We start from the raw sequence: 24,617 nt of genomic DNA on the forward strand, positions 1-24,617 counted from the left end.
AACATTAGAGCGTGTATTGTCGAAGTGTTCTTGTACTGTAGTTGGCGGCCCGAAAAAGTCACGCAAAATAGAAAATGCCAAATAGATGTATTGTGGCTGGTTGCTCTAATGTCTCTAATGTAAAAAAAGGAGTCTCGCTTCATTTCATACCGTTTTCCGGAGATGAAAGGCCAGAAGCCAAAATAAGACGTAAACGATGGATTGATTTCGTACGGTTGAAACGGGCAAAATGGGATCCAACACCTAATTCCAGTATTTGCTCAGCACATTTCGCAAAAGAAGATTTTTCGCAAATGTTTTCTGGTCTGTCGGCTAAAGTACCTAGAGTAAATGGTTTGAACCCGGGAGTATCGTTTTATGTTTGTAAATGATGATCGTCCAGGTTAATAAAGTCCTGAGAAGGACTGTTTTTGATGTTGTTGACTGACGTTTCGACAACCTTAGCGGTAGTCATCTTCAGAGTCAAATGAGGAGTAAACGTCAGGTTAGCCGTATTTGTTGTCTGGTTCTTACGTCATTGTATTGTGTGTACAGGAAATGTGCAGGAAATGTGTATTGTCATTGTGGATTAGTGTGAAGTGAAATATTTTATTTTTAGTTGTGATGTGTGATTTAGGTGTGACGTTTTTAGTTGTAGTGTGTGGGTGTCAATTGTGTATTGTCATTGTGAATTAGTTTGAAGTGTAATGTTTTTAGTTGATCGTTTGTTTGTATTGTGAATAAGTCGTTTGTAAGGTGCCGGTAATTGCTGTGATCTGTTCAGGGAATTTGTTCCAAGTTGGTATACCAACTTTCTAATGTAAGCCGTTGTCTATAGTCAGTACTGTAAGTGATGCATTTTGCCGAGTCCCAGTCAATGTTGTGCTTTGTGATTCGGTGATGTTCGGCAATGTGATTAGTTTTGTCTTGTTTCTTAGTAGCTCGTTTGTGCTCAGTAAGTCTTATGTTTAAGTTCCTGCCAGTTTCCCCGATATAGGAGGCGTGGCAGTCGGAGCAGTTTATTTTGTAAACTGCACCTTGTCGTTCGTTGGGTTGTTCTTTGTCCTTTATGTTCGTTAGTACTTGTCGTAATGTTGTGATTGGTTTATGTGCGATACGTATGTTGTATGGTCGTAAGATACGCGAGATAGTCTCAGACGTACCTTTGATGTAAGGTATCGTTGCTGTTGTCACTGAGTTGTTCTTTTCGTTGGGTTCGTTGGGTTTGTAAGTGTTGCGTTTGATAAAGTCAGAGTTATAGTTGTTTTTGTCAAAAACACGTTTGAGATAGTTGTTTTCGTTTTGTAGAGCGTCCGGTGAATCACATATGATTTGTGCACGTCTTGTTAATGTTCTGATTGTGGTGGCTTTGTGTGATGTAGGGTTGTAAGATGATTGGTCTAGTAGTCGGTCAGTATGTTGGCTTGCGATAAACTGTTGTTCCTAGTTTTGATTGTCATGTTTTACCAAACAGTCGAGAAAAGGAAGAGTTCCGTTTTCTTCGACATCTTTGGTAAATTGTATGTGGCTGTTCTGTTTGTTGATGTGAGTATGGAAGTCATCAATCTCGTCTGCATGTAGTGCTGTGATTGTGTCATCTACGTAGCGAAACCAAAAAGGTAGTGCATGTTTGTAAGTCATGAGTGCCCGTTCCTCTATAGATTGCATTACAATTTCAGCAACTACAACAGAAACAGGCGAGCCATTGCTGTCCCATGTAATTGTTTGTAGTGTGTTCCTTTGTATTGGAGTAAGTCGAGGTGAGGCAGGCTGTTCACCAGTATTCCACTTAATCTGGCACACTTGTACAAAACCCTCATTACAAACACCACGGACGTACTGCCATTACCGACAGAAGACATTATGGAGTTACTAGAGCTCTGCCTCACCTCGACAATACAAAGGAACACACTACAAACAATTACATGGGACAGCAATGGGCTCGCCCGTTTCTGTTGTAGTTGCTGAAATTGTAATGCAATCTATAGAGGAACGGGCACTCATGACTTACAAACATGCACTACCTTTTTGGTTTCGCTACGTAGATGACACAATCACAGCACTACATGCAGACGAGATTGATGACTTCCATACTCACATCAACAAACAGAACAGCCACATACAATTTACCAAAGATGTCGAAGAAAACGTAACTCTTCCTTTTCTCGACTGTTTGGTAAAACATGACAATCAAAAACTAGGAACAACAGTTTATCGCAAGCCAACACATACTGACCGACTACTAGACCAATCATCTTACAACCCTACATCACACAAAGCCACCACAATCAGAACATTAACAAGACGTGCACAAATCATATGTGATTCACCGGACGCTCTACAAAACGAAAACAACTATCTCAAACGTGTTTTTGACAAAAAAAACTATAACTCTGACTTTATCAAACGCAACACTGTTAGATTATAATGTTAGATTATGTTGATGAGATCTACCAGACATATGTGAGAGCATCTCAAAATGGCAATCTTAAGATAGCTTATGAACAGCTGAATAAGATGGCACCTGCTCCCATGAACACCATGCTTGAAAAAGAGAGAAGAGAAATAGCTGTGATGAAGAGAAATGCCAGAAAAACCATTGTTGTTGAAGATATGCCTCCAACAACACCAGGTGCATAATAATAATCTAAAATTAAGTTAATCTTATCCTTCTTTTTCTTCAATGTGTATGTAACACCAAACTCTTTCGTCATTTGGATTAATATCTTCTTGATTGACTTATCGTATAATGAAATTTTAGTTTCAGTAGTCCTTACTCAAGAAAAGGCGGCAAAGGTGGCAAATCATCTGCCAACAGAGCAAAACCAAGGTGTTCTGTCTGCAGAAATTTAATGGCAGGACATAGCAAAATAAAGGACTGTCCCAAAACAAGAGAGTCAGATTAGATGCAACAGAGTGACAACAGAGTTAGAACAAACGAGATTATAACAAGATCAAACAATCATATTACATAATCAAACAATCATATTACATATAAATATAGTTTTTGTTATAATTTGAAGTTAATCCCACAAACCCTAAATACAACAGTTGAAAATTTTCAAGAGATTTCCTCTTCCACAAATCCTACAAAATCGTCATTGTCAGCTGGTTGGAACTGCCGTCTTATTTTGTCATATGCACATGCCGGTAAGGGATACCTTTTATTTCCCATATGTCCAAAAACTAACCACATAAAACTTCTATAAGACGTACTTCGAAAAAATCTACAAATTAAAAATGCAATTAATACATTGAAGTGGCCAAAAAACAGGTGGTATTTTAGTTTATATATAACTCTTTTTGAATTGTAGTGTATGATTGTATCTTAATATTTTTAGAGTTAAGAATATGAACAGAAACGAGTACAGAAACATAAATGACACATTGTCTTTCTCTCAAAGTAATAATGCACTTACTTATCTTCTGTGCTTGTTTGACGGTACTCCTGCTTTTCTTAGTACGTAACTTTGCAGCTGCTAGACGAAGTGACCACTTGTCTAAGCACAGGCTATGAAAACCAGGATGGTTGACAATGCAAGTCGGAGGATTCTCAGTGTTGAGCTCTTGCAAAACGAGTTCGCTATTCAGTGCTTGTTCACACTCTTCTATTTCCGTGCAACACTGACACTCTTTAACATTGTGAAGAAGCTCAACTCAACAATTGCCACATTTACACCTTAAAACGTTATTTTCAAAACTTAATAAAGAAGCTCTGTACTGTAAATTTCATTTAAAAGAAATCCCGATGAATTATATTACAAAACCATCAAATAATTACCATTGGTCATATTTCTCTTCGCCGTCAAGTCTACGTTGAAGTTCTTTCAAACGGTCATCATATTTTTGTTTTCTTCCACGGTAGTTAGAAAGCCATTCTTCATCAGCAACTGGTTCATTGCTGTATGGGCCAACGTCTGCGTTGTCATCTGTGCTTTTGTCGTCTTTAGTAGCGGACGCTTCACTTGTCTTTTTTATATCGAATATCCCGGGATAATAATTCCAATCAGAGTCGTCTGTTTGGTAGCTAGTACTTTCCGTGTCTGAGTTCGATGAGGACATTATTAGAAAAATTGAGCGAGTTTTGATTGTAAATATCGACCTTTGTACAATAATTTTTACTATTTGTAAACAAGCTGAGATGCGAACCGGTTCCTACTGTGACGTATTAGTTACCAGGTTTCCGACTTCGCGATTTTAAAAAACTTTTGCCGTTAAAATTTGAAAATTTTGCAATTCATACCGCAATAACTCGGCAAAAATCGTTTTAATTTAATTCTGATTTCCATTTTCATTATGTACATATTACAAAGATTCATATGTGTGAGTTTCATTTTTTTGACAGGGGCACTTTAAACAACTATAAATATCAACAAAAAGATCGGACCGTCTGAACAAGCAACCAAAAGTCGGACCCGAAACAATTGGATCCGACAAATTGGATCATGTCAACCGGCCTTTACATACCCGGATGATGCTGAATGAAGTAAAACTTATAAACCTGCATACTAATTTCCACGTATTGTAAAGTTTTACGTCTTTTCATTATGCCAAAAACTTGGCTGCGAAAATTGTTTGTACTCGTTATACAGTATTGACGACACGCTTTCCTCGATATTTTGCAATTTTCGGTACCGCATTTTGCAAGACAAAATTCGTAAAACCTTTCAGCTTGCAAGCCTCGTTGCTTCTTTATATTTCATTTCCCTCAACAGCACACTCCTTATGTTATTGATTTTGAAATTACAGAACGAATAAATTTTGTGTAGCGCAGTTAGCTAGATTATTCTTAAAAAAATAAAAGCTTACGCTGACGTGACCTAAGAACGTAGGCTACCCAAGCGATTCTCCCTATAAAAATACATGTTAATTTTTGTTAGTAGTAAATTTAAATTCAAATAAGATGACCATGGTAACATAAACGTGCATTGTACTAACAAACTTAACATTTGATGTTGTGAATTAGAAGGGCTGCTAGAGTTGCGTAAAAAGTTCAAACAAAAGAATTCTAACGCTGTAGTATAAATTACATCTGTAGGACCACCTGAAAACTTGTGAGTACGTTGAGATTCCTTGTCCCAAAGGATGCAATCAAAGCATTGAGAGGAGAGCTGTTGATCAACATTTGAGAAAAGATTGCCCAAAAAGAACTGTTACTTGTCAGTATTGTAAAACAGAGATTCTACAAAAAAATATGAAGGTATGCTTTCTATGTGTGTTATTTGGGCAAATTTTATTTAAGGAAATACGTTTTTGTTGGTGGGGTTCTGTTTATAGACTACCCTTATTCTGTTTTACAGAATAACTAATTGTCATTTTCTTGGGTAGTTAAGTGAGACATTTTCGTATGATAATCACGGCGAAAACTGTATTATACCTGTGTAGATGCATTTTATGAAAAGTATGAGAACTAGTTTTCTCATTTTACGATGGGTTAAAACCTTAGATTTTAAACCCTGTTCAATTCCTTGTTCACAAATGTAACACTAAAACCATAAAAGAGTTTTTTCGTGTAAAGATTTCAGATACTCAACAAACTTCATATCAAATCTATAAATAATGTACTAAATTAGTCAAATTCCTATGGGCTGATTAAATGAGCCCAGTAGCCTCGAAGCCTTAAATCATTTTGGTAAATGGAAAAGATTAAATACTTCACCTCACTCTGACTTTTCAAAATCACAAAACATTTAAAATGAAAACAAATAATTTAGCCTGATTTGAAAATTACGACTAAAATGACATATGACGCTTGCAAGAAAAGGTTGTAAGTTTTGCCCTTAAAGTTTTTACTCCTTTCAATGACTCAAAATGATTACACGCCTCGCTGAATCCCGGTTACCGTGTTCATGTAATTATTCTTGTTATATAATTAAACACTATATACACGTTAATATTCTTGATTAGTTTCATGTAGTGGTTAGCTACCTATTTTAGTAGTTTCTTTATCAATGAAGATAAGAATTAGTTTAAAACAATGCATGCATTAATTTATATACAATGGTTATTAGTACAATTCCTCTTTTAAAACACTTGCGTACTAAAGTAAATGGTTTGAACCCGGGAGTATCGTTACATGTTTGTAAATGTAGATCGTCCAGGTTAATAAAGTCCTGAGAAGGACTGTTTTTGCTGTTGTTGACTGACGTTTCGACAACCTTAGCGGTAGTCATCTTCAGAGTCTTCTCCATGCAGAAAATATTTGATATACTATTGATTGAACACTATGTGCATAGAAGTACATACGTCAACATAACACGTCCATGGAATTTATTATAAAATTTGTTAAATACTAAAACCTAATATTCGCCCAAAACCACCTCATATTCTTGCAAGTAAATTTTTTTTGGTTAAAGGAACTGATCAATAAACGTCTATTAACTATTTCTTTGAAGGTGAAGAAAATTCTCCATTTACGTTAAATAAAAAGCATTTTTTAAACTAGTGGTTTTCGCTGTATCTCTCACGGCTCACTTTAATACCCACGTATGCATGCCGATATTTATACTCAGGCAATGGAAAAGATCTGCTCAAATTGGAATTTCTTATATATGCAGAAGATTTAGCTTGTCAAAAACTTTTGAATTCTGTTTCTGTTTCCATAAGTAATCAGCCATGTTTAGCCATGTTAAATGAAATGTCCGAGAATCGTTGCGAAGAACATTTGACATATATGATAGTAAGTTGGAGTTAATTCCAGTACCACTTAGTGAGGGAAGAATTGTTCATTGGATTCAAAATTATGCTTCATAAAGATAACATGGCTTAAGTGAGCCCAACCAAATACTAAACGTTGCAAAAGTTGTAACATATTTTATATAATTGATCTTTTCCGTAGACTGATTAATAGCAGGGATAATTTGCAAGCACTCTTTTTACTGAATGTATAGATCATTATCATTATTCATTTCTTTAAAAATCTATTGCTTTTACAGTGAGGGAAAACAAAGAAATAAGTAGCAGGACTAAATAGTCGGGTTGTCTTCGCCACTGCATATGATGAATCAGATGCAGATGCTTTCACTGATTTTTCTGTTGTTCATCATATTGAGAGTTCATTTGAGTAAGAAGTGCTATTAGCAATAATTTATACCACAAAACATTATCAATGATTGGATCAATGATTTTTAGTGCCCGGCCCAAAGAAAACACAACATGCGACTGTAGACAATGTCCTCAATATCAAAGAAAGCGATAGCAAAAGTTTTAATGTTTGATGGCAGCGAGATCTAGTTGTCCCGCGTTGTCGTCCTGCAACTTCTTTGTGTTTAGGTATTTCTGTAAATAAAAAAGACTGTTCCGATCGCCATTAAAACCTTAGGAAACATCAATAAGAAATTCTAAAGAATGCGCTAGAGAAATAGAAGAAAAATTGTAATGTTCTTAAAGCCAGAAATCTTTCAAATGAACAAGGTGAAAACCTTTGGAGCCATCAAAATTAACTGAATTTCTCGAATATCGATAATTTTCATTCCCAGCAGTTGATTAAGAATCAATCTTCCTTGTTATTACCATTTTCAACGCAATTGAGTTCGACCAGACTTCTGTCGAAACCATTTTATTAGTCTTAAAGACATGCAACACAGAAAAGAATCGCATAAAGACGTCTGATATTTGTTGGAAACAAGTATTACATAGTATAAGTCACAAGTATATACATGCTTTAAGCCCGTTTTCCACTCACCATTTCGCTCGCAGCTGGCGAATTATTTCGCCAGTGACGTAACTTTTGTTGACGATTTTTTGGCCACTAGGGAACTTTTCTGCCGCTGCAGTCGTTGAAAATTTCAACTTCCATTCGGCGTTTTGGCGACAAAAAAACGAGCAACCAATCATAAATTAATAATTAATCACGTGTCTTTTTTCACATTCAACATGGCGGATATTCGGTTGGAATCAATATTGCAAGAGAATGAGGAATATGAACACCAAGTTTCCATTGATGGTGATACAGAAAATTCAGTTTTTGAGGAAGATGGAAATATAGATTGCGAACTTCTTGTAGACCTCGTGCGAAGTTTTCCTATTCTTTGGAACACTAAACTTAAAGGATACAAAGAAACTAACAAAAAAAAATCCGCATGGAATGTAGTTGCATCGCAATTAGGAGTCGAAGGTTAGTTTGGGAAAATAATTTCCCTTGTCTGACGATGTATATGTAGTTAACATCTCTCAATTTCACTAGTTGTATATTTATATGGAGCGCCAAATTGGACTTTATTCTAAACTTACAATTATACATGGCAAACTTTATATACTTCGAGACAAATCTAAAAAATATATGCGAAACTTTTCATATACGTTCGAAACTTCTTGTATCGTATCGTCAAAATTTATAGCGTTCCAATTTTCATATACGGTATGGCGAACTTTTTACATTGTGTTCCAATTTTCATATACGGTATGGCGAACTTTTTACATCGTGTTCCAATTTTCATATACGGTATGGCAACCCAGTCTCTTCCTTAAATTAACTCTATACGCTAATTGTGAAAATACCCTCAAATTGACTCTATAAGTCAATTTGAAACGTCCATTCAAAAAACAGGCCTGGTGACATGAGTGGCTCCTTTGCCAGTTGCCGAAATGAAAAAACCAAAAAACTTAGCGCGCGCCATTTTGTTTTGTTATTGGGCGAAGATATTTTACAGTACCCTGTATCAGTATTTTTTATGAAATATTAAACACATAGGGGTTTCACCTCTTATTTATGCAATCACACATGTCTCATAAACGCAGTAAGCTGAGTAAACCAACGATTGATGAGCAGCTGCTGTCTGCAATAAGCAATGTCAATGCTATTACAAATCAAGGTGTTCGAAGTAGAAATAAAACTATTAAGAAGAAAAATGCCAGTAGAGATATAGTTCTTCAAAGAAACGAAGATGGCGAACGGATTATTCATAAGCCGAGGCAAAGCACTCGAGCAATAGAAATACACAAAGAGGTGTGTGCTGGGAAATAATACTTTTATCAAAGAAATAGAAGCATTTTAGATTTTGTGTAACTTGTATGTTACATTTTATCTTACTTGTTGTTATCACTATCATAGATGAGGAAATGCCTACAACATCGTCAGATTTACGTGATGTTCCACAGAAATGTTATGTGATGACAGTGTTACTGAAAGAGGTTATTGATAATACTTCTTACATCTCAACTTTACATAACAGAAGCAAAACTTTTGTGCTGTCAGGCCACTGCATCTATACATAGTTTTTTATATTTTTATACACATGTGACTGTGCTTTTAACACTTCAATGTACTCTTTTTATAATTGTGTCATATTTTAGAAAAAAAATAGAAAAGAAACAGCTTTACGTCATAAAATCATTTCATTTTCATTTTAGATCTTGAAGCCATTCTTGAAAGCTGTCAGTTGGTTATTGGAGAAGTGGATACTGGGCCATCTGCTTGCAAAAGAATGGAAAATCGAGAAGAAATGGGAAAGTATGAGGGAAAAATATTCAATGTCACTGTGTCATCATTTGCTCCTCCTTTATCTGCTATGAAGTGTTGTAGATGCAATGAAAATGAAGCTGTACTGAGATGCAGACAATGTGGTGTGTTGAGATATATTTGTCGAGAATGCGATGATGATGTCCATGAGAATAATCCTCTCCATGATCGAGAAGTGTGGTTGGATGGTTATTTTCAATATATCAAGCCAACACAATCCATTTCATCTGATGGAAAGATTTGCAGCATTGGTAAGTATAATGTACATACTATTGAATTTTATATAAATATTTGTTTTGTTGTGCCCGATGGAGAGAAATGTTTTTCTGTGATGATGCTGTTATCTTTGTAGATCGATCATGTCCCATCCTTTACCCATCATCATGTCAGTTGTGTAATGAACCTATCATCAAAACTACCAACAGCTCTCTTGTGATTATGATCACTTGTGAAGGTGAAAATGTCCTTATGCAATTTTTACAGAGTCAAATAACAATTTTTGATATATGGATGTACATATGATGCATCTTATTAAAATCGATTTGTTAGGGGCTCATTATCTTAGTCACCTTTAGAAAGTACATAGGCAGCAGGTTGGATTATACACTAATTCATAGACTTTAGATTGAAACTAAAACTTCAAATCATTGATGAAGTTGCTGGCTTCTTATGAAACCCCAGGATTTGATTTCTTTGAAGCACATATTTTGAGCACTGTACTGGTTATTCTTGATTATATTTTGTCTTCAACAGGACGATTTGATCTTAATTGGTTCACTGTACATTGCTCATCTTGTCAATGGAAGTGGTCACCAATTTCTGTTGACAGTATAATTGAGTGGCTGGTGGCCTGGTAGCCCTGAAAATTTTCATTACATATTTAGTCAAGATGTCTTTAATTTGTGGGATGCATTTAGAAAGAGGATGCCTGGGTCATCACAATCTGCTTTTGTAAGAAGTTTGGAAGATATTTCCAGCTCTAGAGGAAGGGTGATTATTTTTATGCTATCTACATATCTTTGTTAGTGTGCTTTTTACTTTGTGTATATTTTTGTCTTGCAAACCAAAAGCTACAAGATAAATCTTGATTTCAAAATAATCCTTTATGATCATTTCTTTCTGTGAATTTTGGTAAATTCTGGGAAGTCAAGGAAAATTTGTTTAAAATTTGTAACAAGCACATGTCAATTTTGTAGGCTTCATATAATGTGTATGTTTGAAGTATGAGAACTATATTATAGTACAGTGGGGTTTGCATAATCAACAAATAGTATATAATTGTGCTATGTTTTGATTTGGAACTGGTTTCACTAGGAAAATGTTATCAATTCAGTCACATTCAGAAAATCATTTGCTGAATGGAGCTATACCAACATGAAATTGACCTTCTTCATGAGCAGACATGGAAAAATTGCCCTCCTTGTAGTATTGATCAACATTCATGTCATATTGATGGAAATCAAAAGTGTACAGATTCAGCAAAGTACCAAGGTTTGTGATATTGGATGGCGAATTCTCAAACTTGTAAAAATGGAATTACCCTTTGTAAACGATTCAGATACTTTTATGTTTTAATAAATTGAACCAATTTAACAAATCCAAGAAAAAGACCTACTGCTCATGTTTGATTCTTTACCTGCATTGTTGAGGTTTATGAGTGCTTGTGTTCTAAATTGATAACTTACTTTTACCACAGGGGTCCAGTCAGTGTTATTATCGTGATGTATTGATTGCAAACAATAGTTTTGTGGACTCTCATTTAAAAAGTCTTGGTTCAAAGTCAATTCAGGTAATGTGTTATGAAGTAGGATTGAAAGGTAGTAATCTATTATTAGGTTAAAGCATTTTTTATAGAATGAAGATAATTCTTGTGCCAAGCGCTGCAAAATCAAGACCTCAGTGGACTCATGCACTCGATTGCTCAAGCTACTTTCAGAGGAGAAATTTATGGCTATGCTCACTACTTGCATATGAATTTTTTACAACCACATAAAGTTAAATATATGTGGGAAGATATTATATGCAAATATTGGCCTTGGGCTCTACGTGTTACATCGGAAGAAAATCAAAATGCGCTAAAAAATATTGCACCAGCACTGTCTATAATGCATGGGAAATCACACAGTTGGTCATGTCAGGTACGTTACATACGTAAGTTATGATTGTTTACCCAATAACTCGTAAGCTAAATACCACATACGCCGACGATAATGCTCTATTAAAGATTTTATGAGACAAAGCGTGCTTTTTCAAACTGTAATAATACTGTATTTCACGTAACTAAACCGTGGTTACATAAATCTGAAATGGGTTGTCTTGAATAGATGATTCTTTTCACACTTTTTAGGTTATTTGGAGCGGAAGATGGCAAAGTGGTGCGGCAGCAACTGCTGGCGAAGAAGTTGAGCAAATAAATTCGTATTTGTCAAGACTTGGCTCGACTACTAAAAATATGACGGCCTCCGGTGAGTATTATTTTCTTATCTGTATATCCACTCAGGTATTTTGGTCGATTAAGTCCACGAACTAATGTGCGCATTAATGGTTGTACGTATTAAGGACGAGAAGAATGCATTACTGAACACCTTCTGAGTTGGAACAAGCGAAAAATTTTAAACTTGGCAAAATCACTTGTTATTCGAATGAAAAAGGTTACACGTTGTATATATCTTCAGTTAATTGTCAAAATTATAGCTACGTACGTGTATAATATGAAATGAATTTACAGCTCATAGTTGTGTATAGGTCTTGTTTGAACCCAATACGTTTACTGCTAATATGATTATTTTTCACTGTTTTTCATTATGTGTACTTGTATTTCGAAGACCGAAAGAAACTTTCATCTGCCAGGGACGATTTTGTAAAGTTAAGAACGAACTTAATGTCCAGGATTCAGACTTGGACGACTCGATAATGCAGTGGAAAGAAGAAGTTCAACAATTTGCGAGGTATACCTCTGTTATAACATTGTTTACTTTCAAATATTTTGGAAACATGGTTTAGTATTGAACATTTCTGTACTTATGGTTGATTTTTGTTCAAACATCATTTAAAACGAAGCTATATGAAATAATTCCTGGCCTGGCTCAAATTTTTATGTTTGGCAATTGTTATTTTTAACAATTCATTTTACCCCCGGAAAATATATAGCTATACAGTATTGTATGGAGTGCTTAGTATTTACGTAGATAAATTAATATTTTTTGTTGTTTCTCTAGAACAACAAATTGGAGTTTCTTCGTTGAAAGGTGCCGCCGAAGAGTTCTTCCTTTTGCATCAAACTGTTGAAAATGCTCAACATTTGGAGAATTTTGTAAGAGCCAACGATGATCAAACGCAGACATTATTGGGTGATAGGCGTTTCGTTCATGACGCTCAAAACAAAGTGAAACAACTTGAACGAAATGCAACAAGATTGCTGGAATTGAAAGACAGCTTTTAGATGGACATGTGACAGAGGAGCAGCTTCTTGAGCAAGGAAAGTCGCAGCTGGCAAAATCACAGTAGCAAGCTGCAGAAGAGATTAGAAATGTTGTATTTTCAGTCACTAGACGCACAAAGAAATAACTTCTCTTGCTGGTGAGTTTTGTTGGGGTTTTTTATGAGTAACTGTAAGCATTATTTTAAAGTTTGTTGCAAAATCTAAGTGAGTTAGATTTTAGATGTAGGCGACACAAAATGCAAAATATGGAACAGTTTTATTCGAGATAAATTGTGCTTTATCTAAAAGTAAACGGGTAAATACCATCTACACCATCCTCGTAGAAATATGTAGACTTATATTTATGGGCCACCTACACTTATTTTGTGCCGAATTATTTCAAAGCATTTTGCCAAATTGCTGTAAAATTGCGATTTGTCGTTGTTACGTATATTATACATGTACGTACTGTAGATTCTAGCAAACGAAGATCTTCCATGAGAAAAATGCGCTAAAGAGAAGTCGAAATAACATCCACCGTAGAAGAGTTAAATTGCCTCTCAAGTCTGTGGGTCTTCCTACGACAAGTGCGGAAGAAGTCATCTGGAGATTTTGTTTGGTCGTTTAACCAGTGTGACATAGATAGTACGACTTCACATGGTGTGTAAAAAGAATTGCAAATATAGTTCTATGTATATTGTGACGTCCATGCTCGCTTTTAGTTTCAACTATTTTACTTAACAATATTTAGATATACCTGTGCGTTTCAAGGCACAAATTGTCGATAAGTACATGTTAGTTAAAAGATTGGAAGAGGAAAAAGCACTTCTGAACATGGAGATGAAAAATTATATGATTTATTATTTGGAAAACGTTTTGCCTCTCCTTTGTGAAAGAAAAGAAGATTAAAGATAGGATAGGTATACAGATAAATGTTCGTATTATGTTAAAACAAGCTTAAAGGTTGCGTATTTATATACTGTGGAATGTAATGTACATGCGTTTAACATATTTTGCAATTATTTTTTTAGTATTTACAAATAATGTTGATGAATCTGATGACTATTCTTTCCTTGAAACAGAGGTCAGATAAGTAGTGAAAATGACACCAATCTTTTAAAATACGAACATACTTATTGACATTATTATGTTTGTTTTATAGAGCTTTCTTCTAGATGAATATAAACATCGCTATTGTGTGCGAAAAGACACAATGAAGACTCTGCATGGTCGTCTCGCCATCACAAACTGCGGAATTGCATTTGCCAGAGTGCAGTTGAAAAAAGGTTTTCAATACTTTCACGACTTAGAACAGTCCATAGTCAACGTATACGGTAGTGACAGTGAATCAGACTGTAGCGATGAAGATGACGTTCGTGAAGATGACGTTTATGAAGATGTTGAAGAAGAAGATGCATATAATTCGTAGTATTTTGTTGCTGAAAGCTGTGCTATCATATTTTTGTGTGCTTTTTATAAATAGAAAATTATTTGCATGTTGCTCTTTTTGTAAATAAAATGTATGCAAATACACTTGCAAGTATATACATCTAAGAAGAAACGCATTTGTAGTTGTTCAGTGCAAACGGCTTATTTTGCAACAATCTATGATCTACAAATTGCCCTTTTCGCAACACAAATTGTCTTTTTTCCTTGATATTTAGATTTCTGATTCCTCTGTGATAGATTTATTGATTTAACAGTCGCTCATTCTCACTAACATAACCAAAAGCTATGAATGGCTACCAGCCACTAGCTGGTATACTGGTTCAATTCAGTACATACTTCTCAAGAAAATGGTTACTACGTACAAATCTATATCTCAGACACCCTGGATGTAATGAAGCCATTCACCTTTTGCAGCTGTTATAAGTTGTTAACAAAAGTGATTGAAAACATGTTTCATCAAGATTGTAGACATTTCTGTTTTAAATTTGGTTAATAAATTGTGCAATTGGTACTTAACTCCGTGAAAGCAGCCTTAACCGGTTTTTCTACGAAGAATGACAAGTAATACGTCACCAATTGCTTTATAGAACGTCAAGGTATGATATGGGAATGCCGTATGCAGAAAAAGTCGTTTGATGTATGTTATAAACTGTATATTAAACACAATATTCTTACTATACGTTATGATCTAACTTTTATGTTTCCATTGTTTTTCTTTTATGTGACACTCTGTCCTATAATAGCGGACAGTAAAACTTGTGACGTCGTTGTGACGTCGTTGTGACGTTGGCGAAAACACTTACTGTTTACAGCCTGTGCATTGTGTGTACATAGTGTATACAGCCTATATAGTGTATATAGTGTATATAGCCTATATAGTCCATATGAGTGTATATAGCCTATATGGTGTATATGTATATAGTGTGTATAGCCTATATGAATGTATATAGTGTATATGAATTAGCTAATAGGCGTCCCTTAGCCTATATAGGCATTATGAAGCCTATATAGTTATTGTATTATTTGTATGGTGTGTATGGCCTGTATGGTGTATATAGTATTATGGTGTATTTATGCCTGTATAATGTGTATGTGTATATGGCCTATATGTATGTGGTGTGTATGGCATATATGGTGTATATGGCTATATGTGTATGGTGTATGCTAACCTATATGGTGTGGTATAGGCCTGTATAGTGTATATGTGTATATAGTATTTATGCAAAAGTTCTATATGGCCTGTATGGTGTATAGTGTGGCCTATACCATATGGTGTATATGCCATATAGTGTATATAGTGTGTATATATTGTATGCCTATATGGTGTATTATAGTGTATAGTGTATATAGTGTGTATGGCCCTGTATGGTGTATATAGTGTATATAGCCCTATATAGTGTATATATGTATAGCCTATATAGTGTATATAGTGTAATATTGTGTATAGCCTATATATAGGTAACATATAGCCTATATAGTGTATATAGTGCATATAGTCTGTATAGCCTATATATAGTGTATATATTAATATATAGCCTATATAGTGTAATAGTGTGTATAGCTATAGTGTATATGGCCTATATAGTGTATATAATGTATATAGTGTGTATAGCTATATAGTGTATATAGTCTATAGTGTATGTAATATTGTATAGCCTATTGTATTAGTGTGTATAGCCTATGTAAGTGTGTATATATATACCTGCAAATGGTGTGCATAAGCTTATGCAGTGTATATAGTGTATATAGCCTATATAGTGTATATATAGCCTATATGTAGCCATATAGTGTATATAGCCTATATAAGCGTAAATAGTGTGTATAGCCTATACAAGTGTGTATAGTGTGCATAGCCTATATAGACAATATGAGTGTGTATAGTGTATAGCTTATATAACGTGTATTGCTTATATATCGTGTGTATAGTAAGAATGTATCAAAAAGTATATTATGGTAAAAGTTCTTCGTACAAGAGAGGCGCGCGGTAGGGGTACAGCTGGAAAAGAAAGTTTCAAAATGCAAATGTTATAGCAGTGAATATCTGCTGGTAAAAGTCCTTCAAAACAGGCCTTGCTCACGAAAAATTTTCATTGAAAAGACAATTTAATTATCTCGAGTCAAAATATGGAAGAGGTTGTGCTATCTTAATTGCAAGCAATTTGAGGGCAAGCGCAGGCCAACGCAAGATCTTTAAAACACTTGAATTTTTTTTGCTTTTTCGCATTTCACTTACCTTAGGAATTGGCTTCTTAATCTCATATTGTACTTTATTCAATTTGCAAATAAATCATTACCAGCTGTACCAGAGAACGTTAAAATACACATGCGTGTCTTATTTTAGAGAAACTTTTCCAAGAGTCTACTTTTTTGATACACCTGGAATATAGTTCGTTGGTTGTTGGCGTCTTAGTGTTTTTTTTTGACGCAACAGTTGACGCTTTTTTCTGAATTTATTATGCATCTCCATAGAAAAACTTTTAAATCATCTTATTTTTGGGATTAATAGGTGAACAACACTTGAATAAAATCGCGTTGTGTATTACATAAATATTTTAGATAATAAATGAGCTCTAATTGTTCTAAGATATATCGCAAATTTTATTTTCTAATCTATTTATTTTGGAATATTTTTAATGCAATTATGAAAGAATGAGTGTATGATCTATGAAGTAGAACATATATTTAGTATTTAATCTATTGTTGTATTTTCTCATGCTCTGTCATTAGGCTGCGACTACAGATATTTTTCATACGTCAATTTTTACGTGAGAAAGTGCATCTCATTTCATTTGGTTATAAACTATATATCTATGTTGCAACTAGCATTCAAGTTATTGTTTTGGAAATTTAACGTAAAGTGTAACAGTGAAATCTGCACAATATCATCAGGCATTAAATCTTTCACTATTGGCTGATTTCTAAAGAACATGACATAAGCATCCGCATAAACGTAAACTTAAAAAATATTTAACTCAAATAAGAACAAATGAAGAATTGAATAAAAATTCCACGATGTCTTTGTTTTTGTAAACATTTTAGTAAGAGAAACTAAAGTCTTTTTGCTCATGTTCATTCCACTGTTGTAAAACATGCATAAACGTTTTAGCACGCTGCCCCCTACCTTTTTATTCCATCAAAATCGCCATTTTCCATTCATTGATATACCGTGTGAAAACTTTAAGAAATAATTTACAAGAGAATCCTCTGCAGTACAAAAAGTGTGAAGTTCAAAGTAGTTATAAATGTCTTATTTCACGACTCGGAAATTTTTTATTTGGACTTCTTACGTGATATGACGCGCATAATATAAAATCTGTTCTTTTTATAATACAATGATATTAAACAAAAATATTTCCACTCAAAGATCAGGCACAAAAATAGAAAATTTACTATAATATACATATACAAGGAAGTTTCTTTACGAAAATAATAAAATCCACATAGAAAAAAAATGCAGAAGATTTACGTAGCTATATATTGTGAGTAAAATCATCTGGTCCAGCAACAAACATTCTGTCAACTGGCCAAATGTAAGACTCGCCAGGTCTTACGACATCTTCGTCGAATGGACCAGGAAATGGTGGAGCAACTGTTTTCCCGGTACCACACTAGTAAAAAGACAGATAGGTAGCCGGGAGTCACGGGCCGATTATGCACCTTCGACATTCCTGAGACACATCCAAAACCACACTACACCATTCTCGTTGGCCAATGCTACAACAGTTCCTAAGTGTACATGAAACAATTTAAATTCAAGACATAGCCATTTGCTTCGTTGATCACTCTTTATGACAGAAGAAATATTGCTACGCATCATCGGCATGTACGTAGCTGCCAAAGAGCCAAATCAAGTTTTAACATTTTAAAGCTGAAAGTAGTCATGTGTGTTTGGACATGCTTATTGTTGTGAAATGTGTTCCATGTTGATGACAAAATTAATCAACAAAAGATCGAACTTGTTTTGCGACAACCTAAAAACTTCTAAGAAACTAAAAAATCAACCATTCTAATGCTAATACCTATGTACACTATTCCTGACCTGTGCTAAAAGTTGCTGTAGGGACAGATGGGGCAGTCGTTTTAGATATGGTAGACACAGATGTTGTAGCGACGAAGGAGCTTGAAGAAGAGGAAGAAGAGGTTGAAACAGATGAAGAATTGCCGATCGAGGTACATCCACTGGAAGAGGCTAGAGTGGGATTAGTGCTAAAAGAATCAGTGACGACATTTGTATTGGTATTTGTAGCAGCAGAGAGGAAGGAAGATTCGAAAGTTGCGGAAATCGTATTAAAATGAAGATCTTTGCATATAGGATTGAATGTTGAAGCAGCGCTACTAACTGGAAGAGAGGTTGTAACAGAGCTACAAAGAGTTACAGATGAAGATGCTGAAAAGAAGGAGAAACAGAAACGAAACGAAGGGATAGTAGAGGCAGAGGATAGTAGAGGCAGGGATAGTATTCGTAGATGAAAGATCTGTAGATTGACTATCTTCATTTCTATCTTGCCATAACTTCTTCATCCCAGTTTGAAACAAGTTTCTGGCTGATTTTCCAATTACACCACTGCTGCTAATAAAATCTGTCGCCAAGCCAGGAGTTGCAGCATAATCCCAGACGGTTGGACCTCCAGTGGTTGATGGGTGATAATACATTACCACCACATGATAACCGTGGTTCTGATGAAGAGTCTGAGCCTACAAAAAAAGTCCAATTCCGAAACCAATCAAATTATACATTGATATTTTAACATCTGCTCCAATACCCTAAGATACATTAAAGAACACATATCTAACCCTTTTCATCAGCAGCATTTTCTGTCTTGTCGTGGTCGAATATTGTGGTATTGAACGGAAGAAGGCCTCTTTGGAATGAGCTGTCCACAGTTGAGCATCGCTTACATGCATTGCCCACCGCAGTAGAGCAATTACTACATATTTTCTTTCGAGAGGTTGTCTAAAAATTTTAGTCCTCTATAACATAGAAGTGCACCACCAATTTGGTAAAATTATTTTTCCAGAAAATTACTGTACAAACCTTTCAGGCAATTGGATGTATTTTATAGGAAGCATAATTGCATTTATACACGAATAATACAAAAGTAATACTACAGACGTGAAGATACAAGACAAGCAGTAACAAGTTGTGTGATTCCTTTACTACGGAAACTAATCATCGTAATAAAGTAAATGGTTTGAACCGGAATATCTTTACATGTTAGAGATAGATCGTCAGGTCAGTAGAGTCCTGAGGACTGTTTTGTTGTTGTTGACTTACGTTTCGACAACCTTAGCAGTCGTCATCTTCAGAGTCAACCTTAGAAGGACTGAAGATGACTACCTCTCAGGTTGTCGAAACGTCAGTCAACAACAACAAAACAGTACTTCTCATAACTCTACTGACCTGGACGATCTACATCTTCAAACATGAAACTAATCACATTATTTACGTAACCTTTATGCAAGAAAACTGTGTATTTTAATCCCCAGTTTCAGCAACACGCATACAATTGAAAACACAATTTAAACACAATAAAAGCAACAATTCAAAACACAGTTTTAATACACAGTGTACGCTTCATAGACGTTTGATATATGATAAACCTTTGCTACATGATAATGATGAGGGGGTAGAATAGCACAAGAACATTAATTATATGTGTGTCGTTGAGCCTTACCTAATAAACAGTATTCCCTGCATTGTACTAACTAATTTATATGTTTTCTTGTTGAGTTGTTGAACAAAGTAATTGCTTTTAATTTCTTAACTACAACAACAGGTCATCATTTCAATTTCCTTTAGTTTTAACATAATTCTTAAATATCAGTTCTTTACTTAAAAAATTAGATTCATGCATATTTGAATGAAAGCAATGGGTATATATAGGGTGTATAAAAACCTGCTTATTTATAATCAGCTGACACTTAGAATTTGTATGATTCAGTAGCAGCTGATTCTCAAAAACCTGGAAGTCAATACAATAATACATACATATATGTTGATGCTACTGCAAATTGCAAATCCCCTTTTTTATACACACCTTAGATGAAAAATTCAATTGTGCATGAAATTGTTCAAACATCAAGGAAACTACCATATACTGTTTTACTTTGTTGTTTTGTGAAATTAATATGCTGATTAATTTTCAAATTGAATGACTCACAGATGAATATTTTCCAAAATTGCAATCATCAGAGTTGTCTTGGCAATGCAAATTGGTTGGAATGTGTACTATTCATAAGTTCAGTTGTGCCTGAACGTTTTTTACAGTAAAATGCTTAATTTATAAATGAATTGCTTTCAAAGAAACCAAGTGGGCACAAGTGAATGTATGAATAAATTAGCACCCCCCCTCATTAATGTCGAGGATGGCACTGATCACCATCAAATCAAATGTTAGCAGAGGTAGCATAGCATAACAAGCTTGCAAGTTTTACTCTTGCAATGTAAATTTCCAAACCTTATCAATATCCATTTCTTTTGAAATCTATTCTTTACACAGTGGATATGCTGCATACATACAGCAAATTTACATAAAAATCACTGGTGTATTCACCCCACGTCTTAAGTCCAGATATGTTGACTCCTATGTTCTCATTTACAGTTAAAACAATAGATCTCAATAGAAATGAAATAATAATGCTCTAAAATTTATGGAGCAGGATCACAACTTACAAGCTGGGTATTCCACTTTTAGTCTCACTGCAAAATTAGGCATGTTGAAAGCATCAATGAAAGTTGGTGCACAAGCTATTTATATTGCTGAGCTGTTTTGTGTTTCTGTATATGTAAGCTCTAAGAAACCTTGGCCAACAATGAAGTAAAAAATTAATGCATGTTTTAATCCAGAAGAAACAATTATTTTAAGAACTTAGCATGGCAAAACAAGCACTCAAATGAATACCAGCTCCCCAAACTATTGAGATTGCTATATCACTGTTGGGCACAATCATTATGACTCTAGGATGCTATAACACTTCTCTTTCATTTGCAATAAATATTTGATGAACCTACAAATTTTTTGGAAGATACATCAACATATTCTGTATCATCTAATTCTAGTACATCAAAACCTATAAAAAATAATGTTTAAAAATTAAAATATTGTAATTACTAATTAACAAACTTCACAAATAAATGAGCATGTGATATCGAGAAAAACATACTGAGGAACAGCAAGGTAACAATGCCAAAGGTTTTAGTCCAACTATATAATTTTTACATTGAACATGAAAATACCCTTCTTTTTGATGGTAAACAGTTTACAGTTTAACTTGCCAGATGGAAAGTCTTGTACACACTTACATATGTAAATTGTTATAATTTAACTTGTCAAAGAAAAAATATGTACAACATCAGATTGACATGTATTTTGCAGGTGATCACAGCAATATGATACTGGCAGCTATTCAAGTTAACTTGAAATAACTTTCTTTTTCAAAATATAAGTCTTTTGGACAAACTTAAGTTACTTAGTATTTAAAACATTGTAATCTTGAAGCTTATTTGTTTTATACAATCAATATTCGCTCAAGGTTACCTTAACTTGTGGACTGTTTCTGTCAGTCGGGTGTAGCTAACTAAGCTAAATCATATCACTCATATGTGCATGCTATTGTTAGTTTTGTATAGTAATTTCTATCTGTAAAATAGTGTACTAGAGTTGATGTTTGCTCATTAAGATGCATTTATGACCAAAAGAGAATGGATAAGCACTCTTGTTTATCTTTTCAAAAGCAAGCAAAGTATAGGTCTCCTAAAAGCTAACATAGCCTTCAATACATAAATTAGCCACTGGATTGGCCTATGTATTTCAGTATTTGTAATTTTATAACTTAAGTGTAATGTGTAAAATTACTTACCACTACCATTGTTTTCTTCCATTTCAGCAATAATGCGAACCACGCAACTTAATATTAAAGTTTAAATTGAATTTAAAAAAAAAATTCAATCAGAAGAGCATACACTTTACAATAAGCGATTGAGGATATCCAAAACTTCGCGGGATAGTAGATTGCGGTAAATGATGGGTTGCGTGGTTGCGACCAGGCAGGCAAGTCACCAGGCCTGTTTTTTGAATGGACGTTTCAAATTGACTTATAGAGTCAATTTGAGGGTATTTTCACAATTAGCGTATAGAGTTAATTTAAGGAAGAGACTGGGTTGGGTATGGCGAACTTTTTACATCGTGTTGCATAATGCTTTGCGATCTCACTTCGTTTACAGGTTTACGCGCTTTTTTTCTCAAATTCAAAATGGCGGGTTTAGGAGGCATTGGAGGCTCGGAACACAGTCTTTATTCATTCTTTCAGAGAACTAAAGCAATTATTGCTGAAGCAGAAGCATTTTATCATTTCACCTATTTTTGACAATATCGACGGTTTAGAGCGCATACATGAGCGACTTTCAGATGCTGGAGACACTGTATTCACGTTAAAACAGAGAGCATTAAATCTTATGGATGATTTTGATATGGCGAGTTTTTATAATGACATGCACCAGTTATCCTTCTATTTAAGTCGACTTCAGAGTTTCTTTCAGAACCTCTGAAGTCGACTTAAATAGAAGGATTAAATAGAAGGATAACTTCTATTTAAGTCGACCTATCTAAGATATTAGTAGAATGTCTAAGGGAATTGCACTTTTCTTGGACTAGAATCGCTGAATTATTGGGTATCTCAACAAAAACATTACAACGAAGACGTGTAGAGTTTCAAATTGATGTAGAAGAATCTTGGTCAACCATAAGTGACATTGAACTTAGAGAAACAATGCAAGAGATTATGAGGTTATTCAGGAATAGGACAAACACATATGGTAGGTGCAACTGAGGAGCCGAAATATAAGGGTCCAACGGTCACGTGTGAGGACATTAATGCGAATTGGATCCAGTTGGAACAACACTTCGTTGGCAGGGAGCAATTTGCAGAAGAAATTACAATGTTTGTAAATGCTCTGTGGCACATCGACGGGAACCATAAAATGATTCGCTGGCGAATGGTGGTTCATACATCCATTGATGGCTACTCCAGGTTGATACCATATTTAAGCTGTGCTACTAACAACAAAGCAAACACAGTTTTAGACTTATTCCAAGATGCATGTCGTTCATATGAATTACCTTCAAGAGTGAGATGTGATCGTGGACTTGAAATGCCTAAGAAACATTCATGGCATTAAGCTGTCCTTAACTGCAATTTTTCACTTTGATAATTTTCTTAATCTTTGACAGAAAAAAATTTTGAGTTTTTCTCAAAAGTGAATTTGCTGGCACTGATGTGGAGATGGGTAGGGTTACAGTAAACTTGCATGGTTTGAAGTCTGAGCTTTTCTATATTTATGAACTGTCACTTGTAGTACCAAATTTAACTTAACTTATTACATAGAGGTTTGAATGGGGTCTCTAGGGTCTATGCCTGACAACTTGGTAGAAATTTTTAAAGACTATATCTGTTTTGAATAGCATTATTGTAAAATAAATTTAACGTTCCTAGACATGCTAATGAGCCATATATTTGGCATGATAATGAGCCTAAATATTTGGCAAAACATTCAAGTATTGTTCACTTCATTTTTTAAAAACGTAAGCAAATGTGTTGTTTTACCGAAAAACGATGCCCACAAATACATCTTGTATTGCTCTAAAACGCTGAAAATGGCATTTTAGAGGTTCTGAAATTCAAAATTTCTCAGGGGAGAATGCCTCAGACCCCCCCGGCGGCGGGGTGCCTCCGATGTTTTATGACTGATGTTTGAAAAATCCTAGATCCGCCCCTGCTTATTCGATAACTTATGGCAATAGTTTGTTGAGCATCACCCGTTGCTAAATACCGCAATGTGGCACTAAGTCTTTCACTTGGTTCAATGGCCTCCCGTCTTTTAGATGATTTTGTTATATGAGGTGCAATTAATGTTAAAAGTTCCTCATACTTTTGAGGAGTCATCCTAAAGTAGGTAAAGAAATATTCGTGATCTGCCAATAACAGATCCTTGACTAAGAGGTGAAATTCGTCTTTTTGTTTACGTTTGGCAAACGTTTTTAACCCAAAAACGTTTTTATACTTATGGCGACGTAAATGCCTCCGAAGTCTTTGTCTTACCGCAACAAAATAAAAATCCCTTTCTGTGGCATTCGAAAACCAAATGCTCGCCATGTTGTTTTAAAGCAGTTGACAATGAAATTTCGCTAAGCAGTGGAGATTGAAATTTTCGCGCGGGAATTTAATTTGCTACGAAATTAATTCGCCAGCGACGAGCGAAATTATGAGTGGAAAACGGGCTTTACTGACACTTATTATTTTCGCAGTTAT

General features: G+C 34.8%; 4 protein-coding genes and 4 long non-coding RNA genes across 9 annotated transcripts; 5 read left to right on the forward strand and 3 right to left on the reverse strand.

The window, feature by feature from the left end:
• Window positions 1-2,925: 2,925 nt before the first annotated feature.
• Window positions 2,926-3,456, reverse strand: LOC124435377. The gene is made up of 2 exons (XR_006945015.1): window positions 3,399-3,456; window positions 2,926-3,206 (listed from the first exon to the last, which is right to left on the reverse strand). It is a non-coding gene; the product is annotated as an uncharacterized LOC124435377 (long non-coding RNA).
• Window positions 3,457-3,636: 180 nt separating this feature from the next.
• LOC124434069 lies at window positions 3,637-4,320 on the reverse strand. The gene is made up of 2 exons (XM_046983931.1): window positions 3,761-4,320; window positions 3,637-3,658 (listed from the first exon to the last, which is right to left on the reverse strand). The coding sequence occupies exons 1-2, from the start codon at window positions 4,039-4,041 to the stop codon at window positions 3,637-3,639; spliced, it is 303 nt and encodes a 100-aa protein (XP_046839887.1). The 5' UTR covers window positions 4,042-4,320.
• Window positions 4,321-4,998: 678 nt separating this feature from the next.
• Window positions 4,999-7,417, forward strand: LOC124434253. Its single transcript, XR_006944725.1, has 2 exons — window positions 4,999-5,179; window positions 7,111-7,417. It is a non-coding gene; the product is annotated as an uncharacterized LOC124434253 (long non-coding RNA).
• A 349-nt stretch (window positions 7,418-7,766) lies between these two features.
• On the forward strand, window positions 7,767-9,961 carry LOC124434070. The gene is made up of 5 exons (XM_046983932.1): window positions 7,767-8,095; window positions 9,032-9,111; window positions 9,331-9,430; window positions 9,568-9,690; window positions 9,792-9,961. Exons 1-5 carry the CDS (start codon window positions 7,855-7,857, stop codon window positions 9,959-9,961), a joined length of 714 nt encoding a protein of 237 aa, XP_046839888.1. The 5' UTR covers window positions 7,767-7,854.
• A 1,417-nt stretch (window positions 9,962-11,378) lies between these two features.
• Window positions 11,379-12,193, forward strand: LOC124434247. Its single transcript, XM_046984131.1, has 3 exons — window positions 11,379-11,577; window positions 11,787-11,904; window positions 11,999-12,193. Exons 1-3 carry the CDS (start codon window positions 11,410-11,412, stop codon window positions 12,157-12,159), a joined length of 447 nt encoding a protein of 148 aa, XP_046840087.1. The 5' UTR covers window positions 11,379-11,409; the 3' UTR covers window positions 12,160-12,193.
• Window positions 12,194-13,465: 1,272 nt separating this feature from the next.
• Window positions 13,466-13,755, forward strand: LOC124434251. Its single transcript, XR_006944723.1, has 2 exons — window positions 13,466-13,520; window positions 13,612-13,755. It is a non-coding gene; the product is annotated as an uncharacterized LOC124434251 (long non-coding RNA).
• Window positions 13,756-13,759: 4 nt separating this feature from the next.
• On the forward strand, window positions 13,760-14,421 carry LOC124434249. Of its 2 annotated transcripts, XR_006944721.1 has the most exons (3): window positions 13,760-13,780; window positions 13,892-13,944; window positions 14,023-14,421. XR_006944721.1 is itself a non-coding variant. In XM_046984135.1 (2 exons), the coding sequence occupies exons 1-2, from the start codon at window positions 13,852-13,854 to the stop codon at window positions 14,287-14,289; spliced, it is 360 nt and encodes a 119-aa protein (XP_046840091.1). In that variant the 5' UTR covers window positions 13,837-13,851; the 3' UTR covers window positions 14,290-14,421. The 2 variants fall into 2 exon arrangements, 1 of the variants encoding a protein (XP_046840091.1); XM_046984135.1 differs by lacking the exon at window positions 13,760-13,780 and having other exon boundaries at window positions 13,837-13,944.
• Window positions 14,422-19,202: 4,781 nt separating this feature from the next.
• Window positions 19,203-22,463, reverse strand: LOC124434250. The gene is made up of 3 exons (XR_006944722.1): window positions 22,170-22,463; window positions 21,322-21,380; window positions 19,203-19,263 (listed from the first exon to the last, which is right to left on the reverse strand). It is a non-coding gene; the product is annotated as an uncharacterized LOC124434250 (long non-coding RNA).
• Between the last annotated feature and the right edge of the window lie 2,154 nt (window positions 22,464-24,617).

Source organism: Xenia sp. Carnegie-2017, unplaced genomic scaffold, assembly GCF_021976095.1.
Source record: "Xenia sp. Carnegie-2017 unplaced genomic scaffold, XeniaSp_v1 HiC_scaffold_14, whole genome shotgun sequence".
NCBI classification, from domain to species: Eukaryota; Metazoa; Cnidaria; class Anthozoa; order Malacalcyonacea; family Xeniidae; genus Xenia; species Xenia sp. Carnegie-2017.

Excerpts from the sequence above, each read along its gene's own strand:
- LOC124434249 (XM_046984135.1), top strand. The coding sequence starts at position 13,852 with ATGTACATGCGTTTAACATATTTTGCAATTATTTTTTTAGTATTTACA. Across the intron at positions 13,945-14,022 it reads ATTCTTTCCTTGAAACAGAG|AGCTTTCTTCTAGATGAATA; the intron begins GTCAGATAAGTA and ends TTTGTTTTATAG.
- LOC124434247 (XM_046984131.1), top strand. The coding sequence starts at position 11,410 with ATGAATTTTTTACAACCACATAAAGTTAAATATATGTGGGAAGATATT. Across the intron at positions 11,578-11,786 it reads CACACAGTTGGTCATGTCAG|GTTATTTGGAGCGGAAGATG; the intron begins GTACGTTACATA and ends CACACTTTTTAG. Across the intron at positions 11,905-11,998 it reads TAAAAATATGACGGCCTCCG|GACGAGAAGAATGCATTACT; the intron begins GTGAGTATTATT and ends GTACGTATTAAG.
- LOC124434070 (XM_046983932.1), top strand. The coding sequence starts at position 7,855 with ATGGCGGATATTCGGTTGGAATCAATATTGCAAGAGAATGAGGAATAT. Across the intron at positions 9,431-9,567 it reads AATCGAGAAGAAATGGGAAA|AATGCGATGATGATGTCCAT; the intron begins GTATGAGGGAAA and ends ATATTTGTCGAG. Across the intron at positions 9,691-9,791 it reads TGGAAAGATTTGCAGCATTG|ATCGATCATGTCCCATCCTT; the intron begins GTAAGTATAATG and ends TTATCTTTGTAG.
- LOC124434069 (XM_046983931.1), bottom strand. The coding sequence starts at position 4,041 with ATGTCCTCATCGAACTCAGACACGGAAAGTACTAGCTACCAAACAGAC. Across the intron at positions 3,659-3,760 it reads GAAGAGAAATATGACCAATG|GTGTAAATGTGGCAATTGTT; the intron begins GTAATTATTTGA and ends TAACGTTTTAAG.